Source organism: Caloenas nicobarica, chromosome Z (assembly GCF_036013445.1).
Source record: "Caloenas nicobarica isolate bCalNic1 chromosome Z, bCalNic1.hap1, whole genome shotgun sequence".
NCBI classification, from domain to species: Eukaryota; Metazoa; Chordata; class Aves; order Columbiformes; family Columbidae; genus Caloenas; species Caloenas nicobarica.
In genome coordinates this window covers 1,505,298-1,526,925 of record NC_088284.1, presented here as the reverse complement: position 1 = coordinate 1,526,925, position 21,628 = coordinate 1,505,298, and the positions used below count along the sequence as shown (strand labels likewise).

Genomic DNA, 21,628 nt, shown 5'->3' with positions numbered 1-21,628 from the left:
TCGCAACCTTGCTTTCTGGGCTTCAAGTTGTTGTAGCTGTGCAATTACGCTGATTGAAAAGATGATTACATTGAAGTCTCTTCTGATGATAATCATCTCCCATTTATTTAGGGCCATTCATCACAAACCACTTCCCAAATTGGTAGACAAAGTTATTCAGGCGAATTTCTTTGCAATGCGCAGAAATACAAGAAGTATAAGTTGTTTAACAGCGCACAGCACCAACAAACAACTGCAGGAAAGGGAGAAAATGGGGGGTTTTTTTAACCAATCTGCCAAGAGATCTGATGTAAACGGTGCTTGTTGGATGTAGAAATGATCTCGAATAATCCCTGGTAATTCCCTGCCCTGCCCTAAGTTTTCAGAATTTTTACAAAAGCCCATCACGAATCGAAACCCACCCTCAGGTATTAATATTTATCTGACCTAAGGGATGGCAGAGCCAAAAACTAAAGTGTCTGGCGGTCTTATGGAGTCGGTGTTGATTTGCCACTCATCTTGGGGGAAGACATTGTGTCCATGATCCAGTGTCCCAGTAGAGCATCACCTGCGACTGTGGCACCTGGGAAGGTTCATTTGACTTAAAATTTAAAAATAATCAGCTTTATAGGAACGTGTAGCCGCATTTTTGTCTTTGCGATAGTGCAGTGTGTCCATACCAAGAGCGGGCTGGTGGCAGAAGTTTGGTCTTTGCCAGAAGAGCCATTTTTGCCGTTGACTTTGACTTCTCCCGTTTCAGCAGAGGCGAAGAGCGGCTTGGTAGGACTCTACCAACCTTTGCGATTCTCCTTCTGTGGGACGCGAGGAAGCCGAGATGCTCGTCTTGGCAAAAACATGGACGTACCATCCTGAATATTTAGCCCAAAGCTGATAAACAGGAGAAAATAAAGCAGAGGAAAAGACGAGCGTCTCAATTTTTACTATATTAATTTGCAGCGCTTGCAACGTTGCTTCAACAGCCAAAACATTTTTGGCATAAGAATTATATCCCTTCTTTTTTCCTTTTTTTAATATCGGGGTTAGAAAAGAGGCAATACCTTTTTAAAAGCCGAGCAGTTGTGGAGTTGTGCTTCCACAAGCGGGGAAAATAAATTAAAGAAACCTTGGCTTAATTGTGGTGGAAAGCACCTGGCAGGCGGAGAACGTGCCCGGGATTTTCTGTCCGTCCCTGTCCCGCCGCCGTCGCAGCCGCTTGTGAGCAAAAGCAGCTGTCGGAACGATTCCCGACACAGACGGATGCTGCCATGGCACCTTCGTTTGTCACTCTAACGAGCACATTTGGAGGAGGTAAAATAAAAAAACACCACCAGAACAAGGCAAGCTGTGCAAAGGCCCGGAATGCAGTTTGCTTTCCGAAGCCTCCTTTGGTGACAGGTTTTCCCCAGCACATATGGGATGAGTTCCCCTCACTGTTTAAAGGTTTAAACGTTGTCAGGCAGGCGCCGTCTCAAGCAACAAACTCGGCTTTGCTGGTTTACCTGTCAAGCCGTATCTGACACTATTTTTTTTTTCCCAACAGGTCGTCACGGGGACGGGTCTTACTGGCCGGTGGACACCAACTTGATCGACAGGAGCAGCCTGAACGGTGAATAAAAATAAATTTAAAGGGCCCCGTCCAACCATGCTCCAGAATTAAGTCCGGTTTGGGGGATAACCTCCTTATTTTCTTCTCTTTTTCTTTCTTTTTTCTCGTGGTTTGGGGGCACCCAACGTGCCCACACTCGCTGGTTTGTAGGGATGAGTTGAGAATCCCATCCTGGATGCAAAATACCTGCTGGGGGTAGTTTTAACCAGAAACGTTAACAAAAAATATGGTCAGGACATGACATGTTCTGTTCTGGCTTTAAGAATTTCCAGCTGATGCCGAAACTACATCGCTGGGTATGATCATCCCATCGCAAGAGGTGATGGAGATATCTCTGAGGCCATGGGAATGCCTCTAAAAAAATAACCACTTAAGAAGAATTGTAAAATGCAGGTTTCATTATTCTATTTCAATTTAGGCTTTATGCAGAATTTAGTATTTTTTTAATTAATTAATCCTGCCCTAAAATAGGGAGAAATGAGAGGAAACCCTGTGGATTAACAAACATTAACTGGACCTAATCAGCTGGGGTGTAGATAATCTATCAATAACTTAATATTCCTGACCCCATCTCCAGTACCTAATGGAGCGTCGTCATCTCACATTATGGAATAAAACAGCAGACAAGATTCCCTCAAATGTGCTATCAAGTGAGGTTTGAAAGTAGCAAATAATTACGAGGCGCATAGCTGATTAACTCACGCTGATTATTTTCCTCAGCCAAGACAAGCAGGGAATGCAAAATTTTTGTTGCCTTTTTCTCTTCTACTTTGTGCAGCCAACACACCACTTTCGTGTCGTTTAAACTTTCCTCTTGCTTTTTATAGCAGCTCATCATAAATATAGGAAAAATTACTTTTGAGAGGTAAAGAGACCTGCCAGGGCCTGCAGTAAAGGGTAGGGAGAGAAAACCTTTTCTTGATGGCCACAGTATTTTATATGGTTTATTTTACTTCAGTGCCTTTTACTCAGCTTGGAAATGAAAAAGAAATAAAGCCCCCAAATCTTTGGGGTGGTGTACTCGAGCGTTGCAATGCCGAAAGGACAGCACTCGTAGCTGCTTGTCTTATTCAGACGCCCGGAAAAGCTACAAGAAAAGGGCAAATTATTGGAATAGAATAATTAGTTAAGTAAAGAAAGGCTATTAGGTTGGAAAATCAAGGCAGAATATTACAATTAAATGATATCTATCGCTAACTAAAGCTGTTATTTTGAAAGATTTGTCCATTTTGCCTTTTGCCTTCAGTTGTACTCAAGAACTCGAGTTGAACTCTACTTGTTGAAGAGTGAGAACTCTTGAGTTACTTGTGAAATCTTGGCCATGCTTGTGAAATCTTGGCCATGCTGTAGCACAGCTCTTCCCTTTACATCCCATTCCACCAATATTTAATTTTTCTCCATGTTTAAGTGGAAAGATAATTTGGGGTTTGTGAGTTTGTAATGTTATAGGACGCCTGGAAGACCACCTTAGCAAAAAAGGATTGCTCAGCGTGTTGTGCAAGTGTATTTAACGTATGACCCAACGCTGCGTTGGGCATTATCCAGCAGGATAATAAAAATATAAAATGTGCAATGGGGGGAAAAAAGAAGTCAAAAGCGAGGGACCAGCTGTTGAAGTCGGTTTGGGACTCGACATCAGAAATGATGCTCTTTTCGGCCCCAGTTTCGCTGCCACGTTGAAACGATGGCAGCTCATCGCTTCAGAAGATTGAGCCCCGAACCTGCTCGAGCGTGGCGTGGGGAGCGTAGCAATAAATGAAATATAATGTGATGTGAGCCCAGCTGTGGGGTGAACGCAGCACTGACAAATGAACCAGGCGTTCAGGTTGGCTGACACGCACAAGATATGTATATGCCTGTAAATACTGGGCCATAAAGAAAAAAATCCATAGTCCCCGCGTTTCCATTTTCAGCTGATAATAGCAAAAATGAGTCGAGAGTTATTGACTCGCAACATTGGGTTATTAACACCCAGAAAATTGGAAGTCGTTATTTCTTAAGACTTGAATTTCAGCACTTTAGGGCACCCTCCGTCTCCTTTTTCAGAAGAATTCGTGCCACCCGACAGGCGCCGTGTGTTTTATTTTACGACTCCTAAAGACGGCGGGGAGCCAATCCAAGCCAATCGTTGTCTGTTTTCCTTTCAGAGCCCCCCATCGGGCAGATGCACCCTCCCCACGGCAGCGTCACCCCCCAGAAGAACAGCAACCTCCTCGTCATCATCGTCGTCACCGTGGGCGTCATCACCGTGGTGGCCGTGGTGGCCGTGGCCGTCATCTGCACCCGGCGCTCCTCGGCGCAGCAGAGGAAGTACGTTCACCGAGAAATCCCTTCCAAATACATACGGGCAATAACATCCATAGCATGGAGACGTGGGTTTGGGGGCTGAACTGCGTTTTGGGGCTCGATCTTTTCTTTTTGGAGGCGTCACTCGTTGCCGGTGAGTGGAGAACGTCCCCAGGCTGCGCAGTAAACCGTGGAGAATAAATATCCCCGACGTGGCGAGCCTTGAAAAATAAGTCTGCCGTGCACAGCTCGCTGCTGTTTATATATAATTCAGACAGAGGAAAGGATCAATTCCATTGATTTAAAGGAAAAAAGGAAAGGATTTGTCTGTGTCTGGTGGTGCTGCCAGACGTTCTGACTCTGAGAAACGCAGACGGCCCTGGCTCGCTAACCTTTAGGAGGATGTTTTCTTCTCCAGACACTCCGTCTCCAAAAATCTGCCGGTAAAAAACATCCAGAACTGGTTCTCCAGATAATTCTTATATACCTGGGGAAAATTAAAGAAAAGGCATAAAGATTTTTTCAGTTTTATGTGAAATTAGAAGTGGAGCCAATGGGTTTGAAACAGAGCTGAGTTTGATGTGTTTAATGCATTGAAAATTATTCTATTATTTTACTATTAGTTGTATTATTATACAATGAGTTCATAGTAAAATAATAGTATATATACTGTTATTTAGTGTATAATAATATATATACTATTATGAAAGACTGGGCATGAGGAAGTGAAGTTTAATCGTAGTTTGCGCACAAGAATCATAAATGTTTGCACGGACCAGACATTATTACATTGATTGGCACTGACGATGAGAAAAGGGTGCCACGATAAAAAAAGGGATGATCAGGGAACCCAAGAGGTCCCGCGTTTGCTGAAATCACCTTCGGGCTGGTCGGGCATGGGCAGCTTGTTGGGTTTTACAGTCACCGGGGCAAGCGCTTGCTCTAAAAATGGATATTTGAGGGTAGGGGTTTGAAAGCAGAAAAGCAGAAAAGCAAGAGCCTGTCCTTTCAGGAGCATTGCGGGAGTTGAATGATGAACTGATTGGAAAATCTGCTTCTCTTGTGAATCTGAGCAGCTGAAAATCAGGCCATGGGGTGAACGCAATGGAAATTGCGCGGTTGAGTAGAGTTGGGTGAATCAAGGCTGAGGTTCTCTTGAGTTTCTAACAATGCAAATGGAATTGCGAGACAAAGGAGCAGAGAAGTTCGTCTCTCCAGAATTAGGTGTCAAAAATTAGATATCCGAGCTTGAGTTCATCAACCTTGAGTTCCTCTGTAACCCTTGGGGAAGAACAGGAGCATTCAAAGAATCGTTCGTCTCCTAAGACGTGGGAGAACTCGCCATTTGGAGAATGCTGATCGATTAAAAACCATGAAGCCGGTGGGTTTGGATTTGCTGGTTAAGTTCTTAATATCCGTACAGTGGGCAGGCGAATCTCACCCAAGTTGCCCCAAACGAACCGTTTCTGCAATCAAAGGCGGGGGGAAAAATAGGGCAATAAAAATTAAATGGTGGACCTTAAATTTCGCACGACAGGAGGAAATCCTGAATTTCCTCAAAACAGGGTTTGCTGGTAGGAATGACTTTGTTTCTGCCCTGCCTGGAGAGAGGCATATTGTGACACAAAGAATTTCGATTCAGGCTTTGACTGGCAGCGGGTTCTTTGTTTAAAGTCACCGCTGAACTATTGAAGAAAGGGTGAAAAGGCCAAGTCTGGCTGGATAAACACGCGTGTCCTTCCCCAGAGCAAATCCTTGCAGGCGATGGAATAATCTCCCGTAAGCCTTCAGTGGAGGAAAGTCATAATTCTGAAGTTAATTAAAACTTGGCTGGGCAAAGCACAATAAAGCACATTCTGCAGAACAACCTGGGACTGACCTGGGTGGCTTAGTGGGTATTTTCTGTCGCTGCCGTTTAGGGAAAAAATGAAATATCAGCCGTACGAACCCTGTGAAAAATAGGGGAGAAAAATGTGAGTAAAGGTTCAGGTGCAATAACTCAGCTGGTTGTCTGTAAAGTGAACATATGGATCCTGCAAGAATTGAAATTCATCCGCTCGCTGTAATTACATCTTCCAAGCTCAAGGAGCTCGTTGTCATCACTGATGACGGTGTCATCGCTCCTGGGCCAGGCAGGTCCATTCGGAGCTTAAGCTTAGAGAAGATGAATCCCAGTTGAATCCTAAAATAAGGGAAAATATCACTTTGTAGAACTTACACCCGAACTGCAGGACCTGCTTCTTCCAGGAGGTTATTTTAAAGCTTCAAGATACAACAGACATTCGTAACTTGGCAGAAAAATCAGCGTATGGACTGGAAACGTGAGGTCGTGACTGCCCCAAGAGAAAAAGTGAGGGTGGACGTCTAGTCCGATCCTCATAGGTAATTAGTGCGTATTTAAGCCGTTAAAAATGAAGCATGTTCTTGAACAAGTGCCCAACCGATTAGGATGTTAGGTGGGCGAGTGGTGGAGGCTACAAAAAATAAGCTAAGGCTGGTTTAAATCCTTTTTTTTTCTTTTCTCTACTAGTTTTCTTTTCTCTACTAGTTGAATTTCCATTAATACAACCCAAAAGGCAAAGCGCACATTTTTACCAGGTTCAAAGTAAAGAGCTAAAAATAGAGAATATTAATTCGTGCATTGGAAGGGTAATAAAGGTGAATTCATGTTTGCGTTTATTGTTGAGTATCTTCAAAGTGGTTCATGCGGGAGGTGGTTACGACATCGCTTCTGTGTCCTGCCCCCAAAACTGTCCATGAGCAAAACCATCCAGGACCGAATGCTTACCCGTAGATTTTTAATAATACGAGCAAAAACTTGTTTTGCCCAGGAGAACAGTTCGTTTCCGAGCTCTTCACATAGAGACACCTTCAGTTGTTGCTCAAAAAATAAATTAGGCTGAGTCGTTAGAACCTTAACTGTTTTCTCTGGAGGAACGCGACAGTAAAATGAAGAGTAATCTCAGTTTGTAATTGAAATATTATCCGGTGTCGGAGCTTTGTGGGTCTGCTGGGTGATGGCTGAAGTCGCCGGCCAGGCGACGATGTGCTGGAAGCTCCAGAAATAGATAACGAGAAAGAGTTTGCTCTCCAGAGACTTTATTTTGTAAGTACCGCCTGAGTTCTGCCGTCATTATTCAAGATTGCATGACCATAATATGTATTAGAAGGGCAGAGCTGAGGTCTGGTTTTACATCTGTCCGTAGGAAAATAATAGGTGTCAGCATGGGGTGCAAGCCGGGTGCATTTCGTGGTGTAAAATAACTGAACTACAACAGAAACTTCATTTTTCAGTTCCAAACTCCTTGTCTTCCCAGTCCCTGCTCCAGTTAGAAAATGGGTAACGGACTAAATTTGAAATCCCAGCGTGAACTTCCAACGCATCAGTTTCCATTGGTGCAGCTGAGGTTTGAAGCCGATGTTGCCGCTTTCGTGACGGTTTCTATAGGTATAAATTCCTTGTCCGGTGCAAAAAAGATCTCGCCACCCCACGAATTTGGGGGTAGATGCATTTTCAGAAGCTGAACCTCAACAACAACATTCCAGGGGAGGCTTCTTTTTCATTTATTGACGACCTTTTCCTATGCACTCTCGGCTCTGATTCCATTTGCTGCTCACGGGCTGTGAGAACATCAATAATTTGTGAGAAAAAACGAGGCAAACCAGGCTAGATCGTGGCATGTATTTTTTTAAACCCTATCATTGCTGTAGCAATTTGTAGTTAGAGCTGGAATGACACATTCATTATCATTTGAGTTGTGTATAAAATTACTTTGGGGCTTGAATTTCTCCTGCCTAGTTCCAGCCTGGAGAAATGAATTCTTTTCGATTGAAAATGATAGAAAATCCCCAAGTGAAGAAAATATTTCTTTGTTTAGAACCAAAATTATGGAGAGAAAGAACAACTTTAACTTCAGGCAGGTCATAAGTTAAGGTTGGAACGAAAGTGCTCGTAATTATTCTTGTAGGTGTTAATGAGGATGGTACACGGGTCTGTGCAAGAAGTTATTAAAGAACTGTCTTTATTCCATGGTCTTTATTCCTGTTTGTTGAAATGCCATCATTTTAAATTATTAACTTTTGGCAATTAGCAAGTAACGGGCTAAACATGGGAAGTAATTATGACCAGAGGGGGCTATGAACAAAAATCTCTGAGCAACCCCAGCCCCATCTCCACCTCTTAACTTTCCGGATCACGTCTTAAAATAAATCTTTTGACCCTTAAAAAATATAGTACAGCAGAGAAATTCGTTCAAACAGGTGGAGTTTCTTAAAGTTGAACATTTTCTCAAGCTTCTTTTTTCTGATAAAATAACGCCACGCCACCTTCCACAATAGCGCCCTTGGAAATCGAGATTTTATCCTTTTTTGTTACCTAAATTGTGCATGGATTTGAAAAGATTCGCCCGCAGCTGTTTGTATATCACAAGTATTTCTACTTTTCCACTTGGGACAGTAGTATTACTTTCCTTTCACAAAGTACTTGGGTAAGAATACTTGGGGATTTTTGAGCAAAACCCCCTAACGATGACCCAGAAAAACCCTTCTTTCAGAGTTATTTAAATGATCAGATTTCTGATACAACTTTCTCTCCAGCTGTAAATTATTTGCTCCATATTTAAGGAGCATGCCTTTTCTTTCAAGCAGAAAAACGTGCGTATTTTGTCATAAATAGCCTGTGTTGTCGAGGGGAGGTGAAAGCCTGCGCGCAGGAGCGTCCCCATGGTGTCCATGGACATGTGGAAATACTTTTGCGTGAAGAGAAGAGTCGATGTTGCTCTGGGAAATGCTCCTCTGAGCTTTTCTGTAATAAAAATGCCGCCTTAGTGTATATTTAAAGAAGCACAACATGCCGCATGCAGTTAAGGAGGTACGAGACGCGCGTAAACCCAGCAGAAGTCGCTCAGCGGTTTTCGGTGGCTGGTTTTAGATGCGGGAATTCCGCAAGTGCTCCTTTTCCCCAAGTTAAACTGGGCACCTCCCTTCTGTTCCAACAAGAGTGGTTTCCCCCAATTTCTACATCAACTGGCGCAAAAAATGACCGGAAAAAACTGCGGAAACCAAAGGACTACACTGATAACTGCTGTCCTTTGAAGGACACAACCCAAGAGGTTCCTTGGACAGCCACCAATGAGAAGACATCAACCTTTTGGTCTTATGAAGGGGAAAAACATTGACACGTGAACAGTTTTAATCTTCTTTTTCGCTGCAGGAAACGCGCAACCCACAGCGCCGGGAAAAGGAAGGGCAGCCAGAAGGACCTGAGACCCCCGGACCTGTGGATCCACCACGAGGAGATGGAAATGAAGAACATGGAGAAGCCGACGGGCTCGGAGCCCGCGGGGAGGGACTCCCCGATGCAGAGTTGCCAGGACATCACCCCCGGCAGCCACAGCCAGTCGGAAACGCAGCTGGGGAGCAAGAGCACCCCCCAACCCACCGGTGGGTTTTACCGGGCGATTCGGGAAAATGAGAACCGTAGACTCATCCATTGGGTTGGCTTGGGAGGGACTTTGATAGATCATCTTGTCCAACCCCATTCCATGTCCTCCAGTTTTGGGGTTTTTTCCATCATCATCATATAAATTTTCTTTAATTTGATGTTGGTGTTTAGTGACCTTAGCCCGGGTGGAGGTTGGAAGAACTGATGTTCGCAGATGATTTTTGCAGTGGTTTCAGCCTAGGGGAAAACTCGTCATTTTTGGATTTTTACACCGTTCTAAGTTCAGGAATTCAACTGGAAGTCAAATATTATTTAATTTGCATACAGTGCTAAGAAATACAGAGAGGAAAAAAGGGCTATGGAGGAGTAAGCAGGGAAAAAAAAAAGAAATTAAAAATGGAGCAGAGGGAGAACATGATTAGGAATAGCAGCAGCATCACCAGGAGCAGAATTTGGACTAGGGAGACTGAGAAAACTCTACAGATATGACGAAATTCTGTAAGAAAAACGTGGTTTCACGGAAGTTTCTTCCTCCTGTTTTTTTAACTGTTCTCCACTCATCCCAGATTTCACAGTAATGACATTTGTTTCCACCATAATGATAGAAAGTCTTGGGAGAGGCTGGTGGGTGCGAACAGAGGGCAAAACACAGCAAAGGAGTTGAAGACATAAAGATATTTGTCTTGAGTTCGTCATGAACACATTGTGGGTGACAAGAATATTCAGAATATATTGGTTGGGGCCGTAAATAATGAAGGTGACTTTGTCAGATGTTTTTATCCCTTTTTCCGTAGCTCCTGTTCTTGCAAGGAAAAGTTCAGAAGGGACTTTTTCAAATTTCTAAGTGGATCTGATTTTTTTTTTCTGGGGGGGCTGATAGTTTAGGATTTTGGGAGATGATTGTGACCCTGATTTCTGTTATTCTTCACGCAAAGCTCCTCGTTATTTTAGACATTGAGAAGACATAACCAGAAGATTCCTTGTGTCTAAACAGATATTTTTGATGGTCGGGAGGGCTGGTCCAGGGCCAAAAAGTTCAATGTGAGCTCCATTGATTGCACTGAGCTCACGGTAGGAAATCATCACCGCATGTGAGCAAGATAATGACAAAAACCGGGCTACGTATTTGACGTGCAGATGCCTCGACCCGTAAATAAATGCCTTTCTGCTCCTTCCATTCTGTAATACACAGCTCGGTAAAACCGTCCCTCAATTTTCAGTGGCAATTAGGGCTTCGAACGGCCGTCGATAGAAAATTTGACATTTCAGTCCTGAGATTCAGAGAAGAGTGATTTGGGGGGGAAAAAAATAGTCTTTTCATGCAAATCTTTTATTTTTTAAAAAACACGTGTTTGCTTGGGTACATCAGAGATGAATATTCTGATTTAATACTGTATGCCGGTATTAAACTGACTTCACCCATGGCTTGTTAAAAATACCTGAAGGAACATAAAAGGTTCACGTGAGACAGGTATGAAGAGAGAAATACAGCTTTTATTTCCTCGGGAATTACTCCACCAAACATCCAGTTCCAAGCAAACCTTCTTCCTGACAAGTGTATTCTTTTGAATATTTGAATACTTTAGATATCCTGTACTTATGTGTCTAAATTAGAGCATCCGTATTTCAACACCTAAACAGAATGTCTAGTTTCTGTAGCTGCCGGGACAGTTTTGAATTGGTTTGGACATCAGGCAACGTATCTCAGCTCTCATCTAGACGGGCTAATTATGATCCAGGACTGAATACGGGAAGATCCAGAAGCATCTTTAATTTGCCATAATTTCTAATAAAAAACCAAGATGCACAGGCTGGAAGAGCCATCCTGAATCACCAGACAATCAGGACATGGGACTTTGTGGCATCTCACAATTATTTCCACCCTTCAGATGTATTTCGAAGACCAATTCTTGGCTGTCAGGACTGAATTTACGCCGTTTTTTTTCTGGTCTTGATACTGGGGTTTCAAAAGAGGTTTATAACAGGGCAGGTAAAAGAAAAATGCGGTATTTTTATGAAAGTGAATCATGTTTTCAAGATCATTTGGGAGACAAAGGGGACGTGATATCTTAATTCACTTCGAGAAAAATGCAAACGATCATTTTATTCAGCAAAGGCAGCCCGAGGAGTCTTTGCAGGTGGCGATATTTGGTGATCGGTTAAAATAACCGAATTGTAAGAATTTTCAGCGGAGCTCTTGCGTTGTTTTTGCCCAGGTCCCGAGACGGAGGACGTTGGCAGCAGCATGTCCACGTTGGAGCGCTCGCTGGCCGCCCGCCGCGCCACCCGCACCAAGCTCATGATCCCCATGGATTCCCAACCAACCAACCCCCGTGAGTGCCGCAACCGTCCCCGTATGATCTTTCAAATTGGATCTAGCTACGGCTCAAAACTGTAGAGAGCATGAGCAATGAGTTCTTCCTCTAAAAAAAAACATATTAAAAAATGCGAGGGCTTCTCAAGGAGTGTTCTCCTCTTAGGGACATGGGTTAGTGCCAGAGTTGGGTTATGGTTGGACTCAATGATCCTGAGGGTCTTTTCCAACCAAAATGATTCTATGATTCTATCCCCACAGTTGCAGGGTATGATGAGGAAAGATAAGGAAGACCCCCAGCAGATCAATACCTGGCTGCGGGGCTGGTGTCGCCGGCAGAATTTTGGGTTTTTTGGTCGTGGGTTGGCTGCGTGGCACCCGGTCTGCTAACGACAAATGGGATGCGCCTGTTTGCAAAGGGAAAAATGATCCTGGGGCAGGAATTAGCAGGACTGATTGAGAGGGCTTTAAATTAGATTGGAAGGGCGATGGGGAGGATTGTCTGGAACTTGAGGAGGGGGTTGATCAGGTTGTGTCGATGGGTGAGAATCAAGGGGAAGGGCAACAGGGTGGACATCCTGGTTGGATCTGTTACAGACCCACCCAACCAGGATGAAGAGGCAGACGAAATATTTTGCAGCGTCGGTTGGAGGTCGCCTTGGGTGTAGCCATCGCGAAAGGATTGAGTTTACTGTCCTTGGGGAAGTTAGAAGGGCGGTGAGCGGAACTGCTGCTTTGGACTTCCCAAGGGCAGTTGGTCTCCTCTCCCAAGTAGCGATAGGACCAGAGGAAACGGCCTCAGGTTGCACCAGGGGAGGTTGAGGTTGGATCTGGGGAACAATTTCTTCCCCAAAGGGCTGTGGGGCATTGGAACAGGCTGCCCAGGGCAGTGGTGGAGTCACCATCCCTGGAGGGGTTGGACAGACACAGAGATGAGGTTCTCAGGGACATGGGGCAGTGCCAGGGGTGGGTTAGTGGTTGGACTCCATGATCCCGAGGGTCTCTTCCCACTGAAATGATTCTATGATTCGCAACGTATCAGTGGAAAAACTTGTGCGGAGAATTCAGGAATCATGGTTCTGCTGGACTCAGCCCAGGCTCAGCCTTTCTAGTTTTACCAGGTGGAGAGTGATGGATAAATCTCTGTGCCTCCTTAATATAAAAATTTAAAAACCGGGGTAAGAGTTCAAGCTGCCAGGGCAGAAGGCTTTGCAATGCACAGATGTAAATGGTTATATTATTATTATCATTATTATTATCATCATCGTTATAATTACCATTATTACCATTATTAATAATAATTATATTAATAGTAATAATATTGATGTTACTAATTATTACAATATGTTATTACAATAATATATTAGTAATAATGATAATAATAATAATAATCAGCTGGACATTATAGCAGTTTCTGCTATTTTTTCTTTTGCCTATAGTATATATGCTTTTTCTATGGGGAGGAGCTCTTTTATAAAGCCAAATAAATGAAGGGGAAAGATCCTTTTAACAGGTGTTCAATTTTAGTGACTACAGCGTTTATCGCTGAGCAAATTTCGTAGTCGACGTGAATCTTTTCCAAAGCACAATTCCCACACGTCGCTCCTTTGTGTTAGTTCATTGAAAGCCAAGTCAACATTGTTCTACAGCTTATGGATAAAAATTCTCTTAAACATACTTAGCCTTTTCAGTCAAATGACGCAGTTTGACAATCGATGCCCTCTTTTCTGTTTATTTATATTGTCAACAGCATAAATCTCATCTACAGCGACAACGTATTACGATTATTTGAAATAATTAAACTCCGGTTTAGTAAAGTCTTATTTGTGCAGACTGAATTATGCCGAATGTATTTCTTACCCCAGAAAACAGAACTGAGGCTTTGTCAGGTTAGATGCTCTAATTAATTTCCCTTCTTTTACCTAATACTGAAATAAATTGTCAGCAGCGAGCGATTAAATAGATTGAAGAAGCAACGTCGTAATTCCAAAGTGAAAAACACATACTCTTAATTGTTAAATAATAAATCCAGAAGAATTCAAGCTCATCTCCATAATCAGTATTTACTGGTTTTGAGAACAAATACACTCCAAAATGCGCCTTTGCTTACTGAAGTGGAAGGAGCATAAACCAGATTAATTTGATAAGGTTTTAGCGATATCTTTGATGGCTCTAATGCTGCTAAAACCCAGGCGGTCGCAAAAACTAAAGCACTTCTAAAGCAGAGTATTTACAGAGAAAATTAATTGAGAAAGTCTTTGCAGGGTATCACATTGTACCCGTGATTATCCCGGTTTGCATTTGGAATCCTTACTTATGGGAGAAGAAAATAAAATATTCACAAGGTAAATGAGTTTGGAGAGAAAATTCTTCTCTGTTTTGCAGGGAGGTTTTTTTTTTTTCCCGTTATCCCCCTCCCTAAAAATACAGAAAATCACAAGAGTTCTTTTTTTTGGGGAAATATGAACATGTCGACTCAGTTGCTTTGACAGCCTCGAATACAACTCACAATTCCTACTTTGTCATTTCTATAAGCCGTTGTTGGCTGCCGCGTTTTCTTTTTACATTTTAAATGTAGAACAGTGTTTAGGGAGCTCCGTGATTCGCTCAGGGAATTTCTCTTTTCGGTGTCTTAGTCTATCAATATTAAGTGCAAATTCAATTGTTGACAGGCTGTGACAGAACAGATTTGTTGTCATATCTGCTCGAAATTGCGAAGATTTATTGAAAATGTTTGATGTTGCCTTTTCTCCAGCTTCTCTACTATAGAATACTGCAATGAATAGTAATCCTGTCTTGTTTTAAGGTGCCTACACCCTAAAAAGAAATGAAGGAATGGACTTTGAAAAAGAAGTTGTTGCTTAATAGGATTCAATAAAGAGTGGTATTTTTCACCGGAGCAGCAACGTTATAAATATTGTCAATAAAAATGTCTTATACAGACAAAATGAGATGGCTGAGTAGTAGAAATTCTCTTCTAAGAGTGGATGAATTGAACCCAGGCAAATCCGAAGCTCAGATCACCCCGGTTAACGTTTCGTCATGAGGTTTTTCCATCTCCAAACTTGCGCGCAAATAAATGGTCCTCGCACCGTCATGGCCTTGGGCACGTAGCCCGATTTCCCACTCTGTGCAAGAGCAGTAGTAGGAGCTACAAGGAATTACTATCCAAAATTTCACAGCATGGTTTAGAATTCGCCTGTGAAAGGCACTAGATAAGCCAACCCTTATCATGAATGAGCCAAAAATCTCCGCGAATTGTTTAGCCGGGCAAAACTTTAAGGAGAGTTTCCAAGTTTTTTCCTAAAAGCTACAAAGAAATTGATGATTTGTATAGCATTATTATCACCCCCTCTTTCGAGCGTCGACTGTTGAAAATAAAGGAGATAACTCCCAGGAAAGCCTGAAGTCATCACGCCGTGATCCTGGTTTTCAAATCAAAGCGCTTCACTTAAATCCAAATCAAGAACTCAACTTCGACTTTACACTTTAAGGTACTGGTTTGCTGGCCCAACCACCCCCCAAAATAGCTGGAACAGAGACAAAAAGCTATTTAATTTTACAGATTCATCGCCGACTGCGGTTGCATTTATCCAGTCTGTACCAAAGAGGTGGATTCTGTGGGCAGAGGCATCATTTATACCGAGTATTCGGTACTTTGCATTTGGAAATGTGGTTGTTTCGGGTTCCCTGCTGACCCTGTAAAGATTTTAAAAAAAAAAAAAAAAACCACACCACTAATTTAACCTCTTTCTCCTTTTTTCCTTGTAGCTGTGGTCAGTGCCATTCCGGTGCCAACGCTGGAAAGCGCCCAGTACCCCGGGATCCTGCCGTCCCCCACCTGCGGGTACCCGCACCCCCAGTTCACCCTTCGGCCGGTGCCGTTCCCGACCCTCTCCGTGGACAGGACCTTTGGAGCCGCAAGAAGTCAGTACAGCGGTTTTCTTCTCCTTTTCGCTATTCATGTACCAGTCATTTCACTGTGGTTTACTTTCTTTTGCTTTAGTCGTAAGGATATTCAAAAAAAAGAGGGATCTTCAAGAGCTGTTCTTCATCCCAAGGCAGAATGTAATATCATCGCTCATTAAAATCGTCCCCGATAGCACTCACACAACCTCTCCACTCAGTGTCTTCCCAGGTTTAGCTGCCCTCACTGCTAGAAACATTTTCTGTAGTATCTAACTTGCCGAAATTTAAGCCGATTCTTTCTTGATTTGATTATAGCGGGCACAGAGAGCAGTTTATTATTTTCTTCCTTCTGCAGATCCTTTTATACTCGCAAACACCGTTCTCCCGTCTCACATCACTCGTCTCTCCTCTGGAACGAGCTCTATATTCATATTCGCTCCTCTGCAGTAATAGATTTGTGGTTTGTGTGTTCCCAGAACTATTCTTTACCTTATCGTGATCAGGGGAAAGTGCAGGAGCCTCCAGCTTCACCTTCACAACTCGTGAGCCTCTGCCGCACCATCTGTTCTTTGTTCAAGCCTAACGAGCGTGCTCTGCCACATTAATTATAGTTGGAGAGCTCATATTTTCTTCTCGTTCTCCCTTAACTCTACTGCATATCAAGCCTGAATTATTGACAGATTAACGTCAATCTGTTACACGGATTTTTTGCACGTCACAGTCTCTGCTGCTGGTCCGCGGGGAGCTCATCTTGAAACGCCTGATTTTTCCTCCTATTCGATTGTCGCTTTCAGGCAGGTGCTTGGGGACCGGTGATTGAAATTTAGAGGTGGGATTGTAGCTAAAAAGTGGGTTCAGGTGTCCTCCTCGTCACCCCAAAGCCATTCCCCTTCTTTTCAGTGTGGTTGCTGAGGTCCTTTCAAAGCGAGATGGCAATTTCCCCTGGAGAGCCTCGCTGGCATCATCAGGTTTTGATCTGCTGCTTCACTTAATACCAAATCCACCACAAATGCAGCGCACAGAAAGAAAATAGATTGAGTTTCTTCCTTGTACATACATTAGACGTTGGGGAAATAAAAGTCAAATTAACTACCCCGTGCCTGATCATGGAGATGGAAGAAAAAAGTTAAATTGAAGGCTGAATATTTGCTCGACCTGCTCATCAAGGACCTGAGCATCTTCGGTCCTCAGATCCAAAATCTGGCCGTGAAAACGAAGGTTTCCCCAGTTCCGCTGACGCTTCAGAAGTACAGACAGGCTGGTAAATACCCTATGGAATGTGGTATAACCATACGTTCCAGCCCCCCAAATCACACGTCCCTGGTACATCCAGCCACCAGATTTACAGGAGTCAGGAGATTTTGAAAAAGAGGAATGCCTTGGAAATCCTGTTGGATCCAAATATAGAAATAGATGGGTTTTCTCAAGTCCTTCGATCATGGTAAGCTTGAGAGTTGAACAGAAGATTGCTAATAATACACAAAAGTTTCTTCAAGAAGCCTGAGTACAAAGCAGCTTTAATTATTCAGAAGACCTGATGGGCCTTGAAAAAGCTCAAGCTGTGAAGATTTCAGATAATTTGGGCCATTTCCCATTAAATAATTCAGAAGCGGTGGACATAGCTGTGTTTGGATAACGGCTATTTCAGATTATTGAGGTCTGGGTCATTGAGACTTGTGTGTTATTTCAAAAACAATTACCTAAACCCGTTACAATGCGCGATGACAACCTGTTCCCACCCTTGCAGCTGTGCTCTCTGGCGAATTGACTTCCAAAGCTCCCAGATCATATAAAATACCTCCAAATATTATATTCTCTTTTTTTTTTTTTTTTCCTTTTTTTTCTGTGCCTTACGTTTTCATCCCCACATCAATGAAGCGAAGGCGCAGCCGGGGCCGTGGAAATAGTGTTTGTTTTCTAGTGTCACAACCAGCCGAGCGGTTCGCTGGGTTTCTAGAATGGCACCGTTCGTTACTTTTCAGTGCGAGAAGGGACGCGAGGATATAAAAATATATTTCTGGTACGATGCCTGGAGCTTTTCTCGGCCGCGCTGGCGACATCGGCCCATCTGGAAGAGCCGTCGATCTCCAGCGCATCCGACCGAAAAGCAGCTGGTTTGTGGCTCATCGCCCGCTGCAGCAGAGAACAGCGACAGAGCAACAAAAATTCCTCTTAACGCTTGGAATTTATTTGTTTTGCGGCCCTTTTCTTGGAATGATCGTGCGGTTGAGAGCAACTAGCAGTTAAAGAGACTTTTTTTTCTTTCCTGTGTTTTACCCCTCAGTGGAAAATTCACTTGATGCTTGACCGTTTGCAACTGTGTCTGAAAAAGAAATACCCAGAAATAATTCATCTGGGGCACAGTCTACCTGCGGTACCGCCTGACCGAGCATCCTATTGATCGCCATGTAGAAATCCCTGAATAAATCATAGGCCAGGCCATTAGCAAGGGTGTCGCTGCCGTACCGACGATGCTCCAACACCTTCTTCTGGTTCCAAAGGCCCTTTTTTCATGGACTTGAAGATTTCGAGTGCTGCGACTTATCTTTAGGAGCAACTTTCTGCTCAAGAGCAAACTGAAGGAAATGGAGAGTCAGGTCCCAGCCAAATTCTTCACTGGTCAGTCTGACTATGTTATTTTGTAATATTAAAAAGAACATCACACGGATGAGAGATGTGCTGGAGTTGTGGGTGAGCTTTGCTTTATTTTCCTCTAGAAACTGAATCATGAGCAAAGCGATTTGTTGGCTTTCTTCTTTTTTTTTCTTTTCAGTACGTAATTCTTTGGATTTAACCACATATGATTTAAAAATGGTTCTGCCATCTTCCCGTGATTCAGCTTTCGCAAAGCAACTTTTTAAAAGTATTCCTCAGAAGTATTCTTTGGGATGTACCTAAAATTGCAGGAATAGTAAACTTACAATAAATATGCTAAAAAAAAATCACGTCTTCTGCTATAATAATATCCAGAGATCCCAAAAGGAATGAGGCCCTGGTTTGTCAGTGTCGTACATGTATATAGTCTTGATCACGTTATATTTACATCCTGTATAAGTTTAAAAATGCATAGAAAGTCATTAGCAGATATGGAATAAAATTCAGCCATTTGGAGTCTCCACGTACCATCACATGCTTGGAATTGTTATTAACTCTTGGTTTCAATCCGTATCGATTTTTCATGGCCTCAGGCTGTGGCAGAGCCAATAGCAACAAATCCAAGAGGGAATATTTCCCCTTCTCAGCAGAAGATATACAATGTAAAAATATGTTCCGAGACCTAAATTCATTCATCTGCTTAACAGCATCGTACCAATTCTGCAAGAGCAAAGGGCAGATGAAAAGACTTTATGTCAAGTATTAATTCTTCTGCTTGGTGAGCAGCGTCCATGGCTGTTGAAGTTCAAAGCAACCTTATTCTCAACGTTCCTTGCGTATAGAATGAGTCCAAGTAGAGCTTGATCCAAGGCTTCTCCAAAGCAATCAGCCCCTAATTGGTTTTACTGGGCTTTAGTACAGATCTTCACGTATAGCATAATACTTTCTTGACTCTGGCAGAATATTTTACAAAATGCAAGATCACAACTAGAACACAGCATGGTATTATCTGCTTCCTCTTAAAGGTCAATTCGGAGTCCACTTTCTGGGGGGAAAAAAAAAAAAGTAATATTTGGATTGTATCAGTAGAAATAAGCAGAATTCTTGGGCACTTCTGTTGAGGTGTATAAAGGCAAATATCTGGCAGCGAGGCAGGGGATTGATGTAGGTGATGCAGTAGTGATGCGCTCATCTTCATCCATCCTTCAATAAACAATCCGTCCTCTCTTCCTGCGGGCACTCGCGCGAATTGCAAACTGATGGTTCTCATTGTGTTCGCAAGCGCGCGCTTCTTATTTTAGGAAAAAAAGGTCTTCTCGCGCATGAAACACCTTCATTAGACCACTTACTTTCGATATTTAAAACCCAACTCTAGCCTCTAATTTTAACAGAGCCATCACACCTTTCTCTTCAGGAATAGCTGGAGGATAGCCTGATATCTTTTATGTGATAATGGTTATGTGGGCCTCCAAATTTTACAACTAAATCTATAAGATAAAACGTACCCATATGGTAAAGCAGTAATTTAAGATAAAGCCTTTTAATGCAGAGACTATTATGCTGATAAAGCTGGTGAAGCTTTGTTATCTGGGAGTACCACTGCAGAAAATACCGAGAAGGTATTTGATGGCGAGTAGCAGTGTCTGGTTTATTTGTTTCTCTGAACAGGTCAAGAGCCTCCCAAAAGAACTGTCCTTCAGCCTTGAAGTTCAGACTTTGATGGACATTTTGGGGTGAAGAGCGTAGACAAAAGGTTTTATTTTTACTTTAAGCAAAGGCCTCACCAAGGATTTGCTCCAGGAAGCATTGTCACCTCAGATGTGTACCCCTACGAGCCTCACGTTTTGCATCTTCCTTGAGCAGGACAAGGTGAAGGGAGAGAAGAACCCAACACCCATGGCGGCCCGGAGCAGCAACGTGCCCTGACACCTTCTTGAATGTGCGGGCAATGGAAAAGAGCTATAAACTATGGATTGAGTGACCTTTGAAGGTCCCTTCCAACCCAAGCTATTCTATGATTCTATCATTCGTGCTCTACCCTGTTGCAAATAACCTTAATACCTCTGGCCTCTTTAAGGAGAACATTAGGCCTCAGAGGAGAAAAGAGGCCTCTGCTGAGCAAAGAGGGAAACAAAAGAGCAGAGCTAGGGTAATGGCATGATAATACAGAGAGCCTTGAAGGGGAAAACAAGGAAAAAGAGCCACGGTCAAGCAAACTTCTACAGAATGTAGATGATTTTGACCTTGGACTGATCCTGTAGTTGGGTTCCTGTCCGTGGTGTTCAATGTTGCCCTGGATGTCTGCCATACTGCCATGGGAACAAGCAATGGGGCTGTGGAAATGAGGAGAAACCCTCATTTCCATTTTTCAAAACTGTTTTGCCACTTAGTAGGTTGCAATTACTTATATACTTTGACATTAATTATTACAAAATGCCTTGAGAGCTGACTTGGCAGTGTAATTGCATGTTATTTGCACAGTGAGTTCTGGTTGTTGCAGGAGGCTTTGAAAGAAAAACCAGATCTCTGGAGCGTTTTGGGTCCCAGTATAATCACTAATTCTGATAGCTGTGTGTCAGGAAGGTTGTTTTCTTCAGTAAAAGGTTGAGCTTTTCCTCGATTTCAGTTTCCCCGCATGATTAACTGTCGTGCCGTGAGTCACCCTGCCTGGCAGAGATACCGTGGAGACACCGGACAACGCCAACACGCTCCAATTAAACAAGTACTTCTTGTGATCGGGCTCTTTATTGACCTGTTTGCTTCCTTCCACTCTTCTGCTTGCTTACTTAACGTCAGACCTTGTGGGTGCTCTCACCAAGAAGAGAATTTTTGGCGGGAGGTGGGACAGGGGCCGGGAGATGCCACAGGCCCGAGCTCCCGGGAAGCCCCCTCAGCGCTTGCGATGCAGGTTTTGGAACATACGAGATGGTGTTTCCGATCCAATCGTCTTATTTCTTAGAATCGTAGAATCGTTTAGGCTGGAAGCGACCCTCAAAATCGTCGAGTTCAACTGTTAAGCCAACCCTGGCATTAAACCCTGTCCCTAAGAACCTCATCTACACTTAACTGCACCCCTAAGAACCTTTTTGCTGCTCTCTGGAAAGCACCACTGCAGACTGACACTTATTAGTCCTTGTAATTAATTCTTAACTAGTTCGGCTTGTCATGAATAGGCATAATGGTCAGGAAGAGACTGTAAAGCTTTTGAACTTTTTAAAACTTTAAAGATTGTTGTTTATGCCAAGTACGGTTCCCTTACAAGAACAAAATTGTCTGTTTTCTCTGGAATTCTCCTTTCTGTCTTTTTTAAAGACAATGCTGTGGACCATTCCCATCCTGAAAACTCCTGTACAGTCATCATCACATTAAAATTTATAGTTTAGGTCCAACGTGGGTTTCTCGAGGGCTGCAGAAATAAAGAGCTTTTCTCTTTGTCTCAACCTTTGTTTTCCTTAATACTACGTTTGCTTCTGGTTTCTGATGTGGAAAGTCCATG

At 43.0% G+C, this 21,628-nt stretch overlaps 1 protein-coding gene across 1 annotated transcript in view; it reads left to right on the top strand.

Annotated features, from left to right (window-relative positions):
- DCC (DCC netrin 1 receptor) overlaps window positions 1-21,628 on the top strand; it is a 357,209-nt gene that overhangs the window by 322,300 nt on the left and 13,281 nt on the right. The window contains exons 22-26 of the mRNA XM_065656469.1: window positions 1,520-1,585; window positions 3,733-3,895; window positions 9,084-9,313; window positions 11,531-11,647; window positions 15,400-15,555. Coding sequence (XP_065512541.1) covers window positions 1,520-1,585; window positions 3,733-3,895; window positions 9,084-9,313; window positions 11,531-11,647; window positions 15,400-15,555 — 732 coding nt within the window. The remainder of the gene's footprint in view (window positions 1-1,519; window positions 1,586-3,732; window positions 3,896-9,083; window positions 9,314-11,530; window positions 11,648-15,399; window positions 15,556-21,628) is intronic.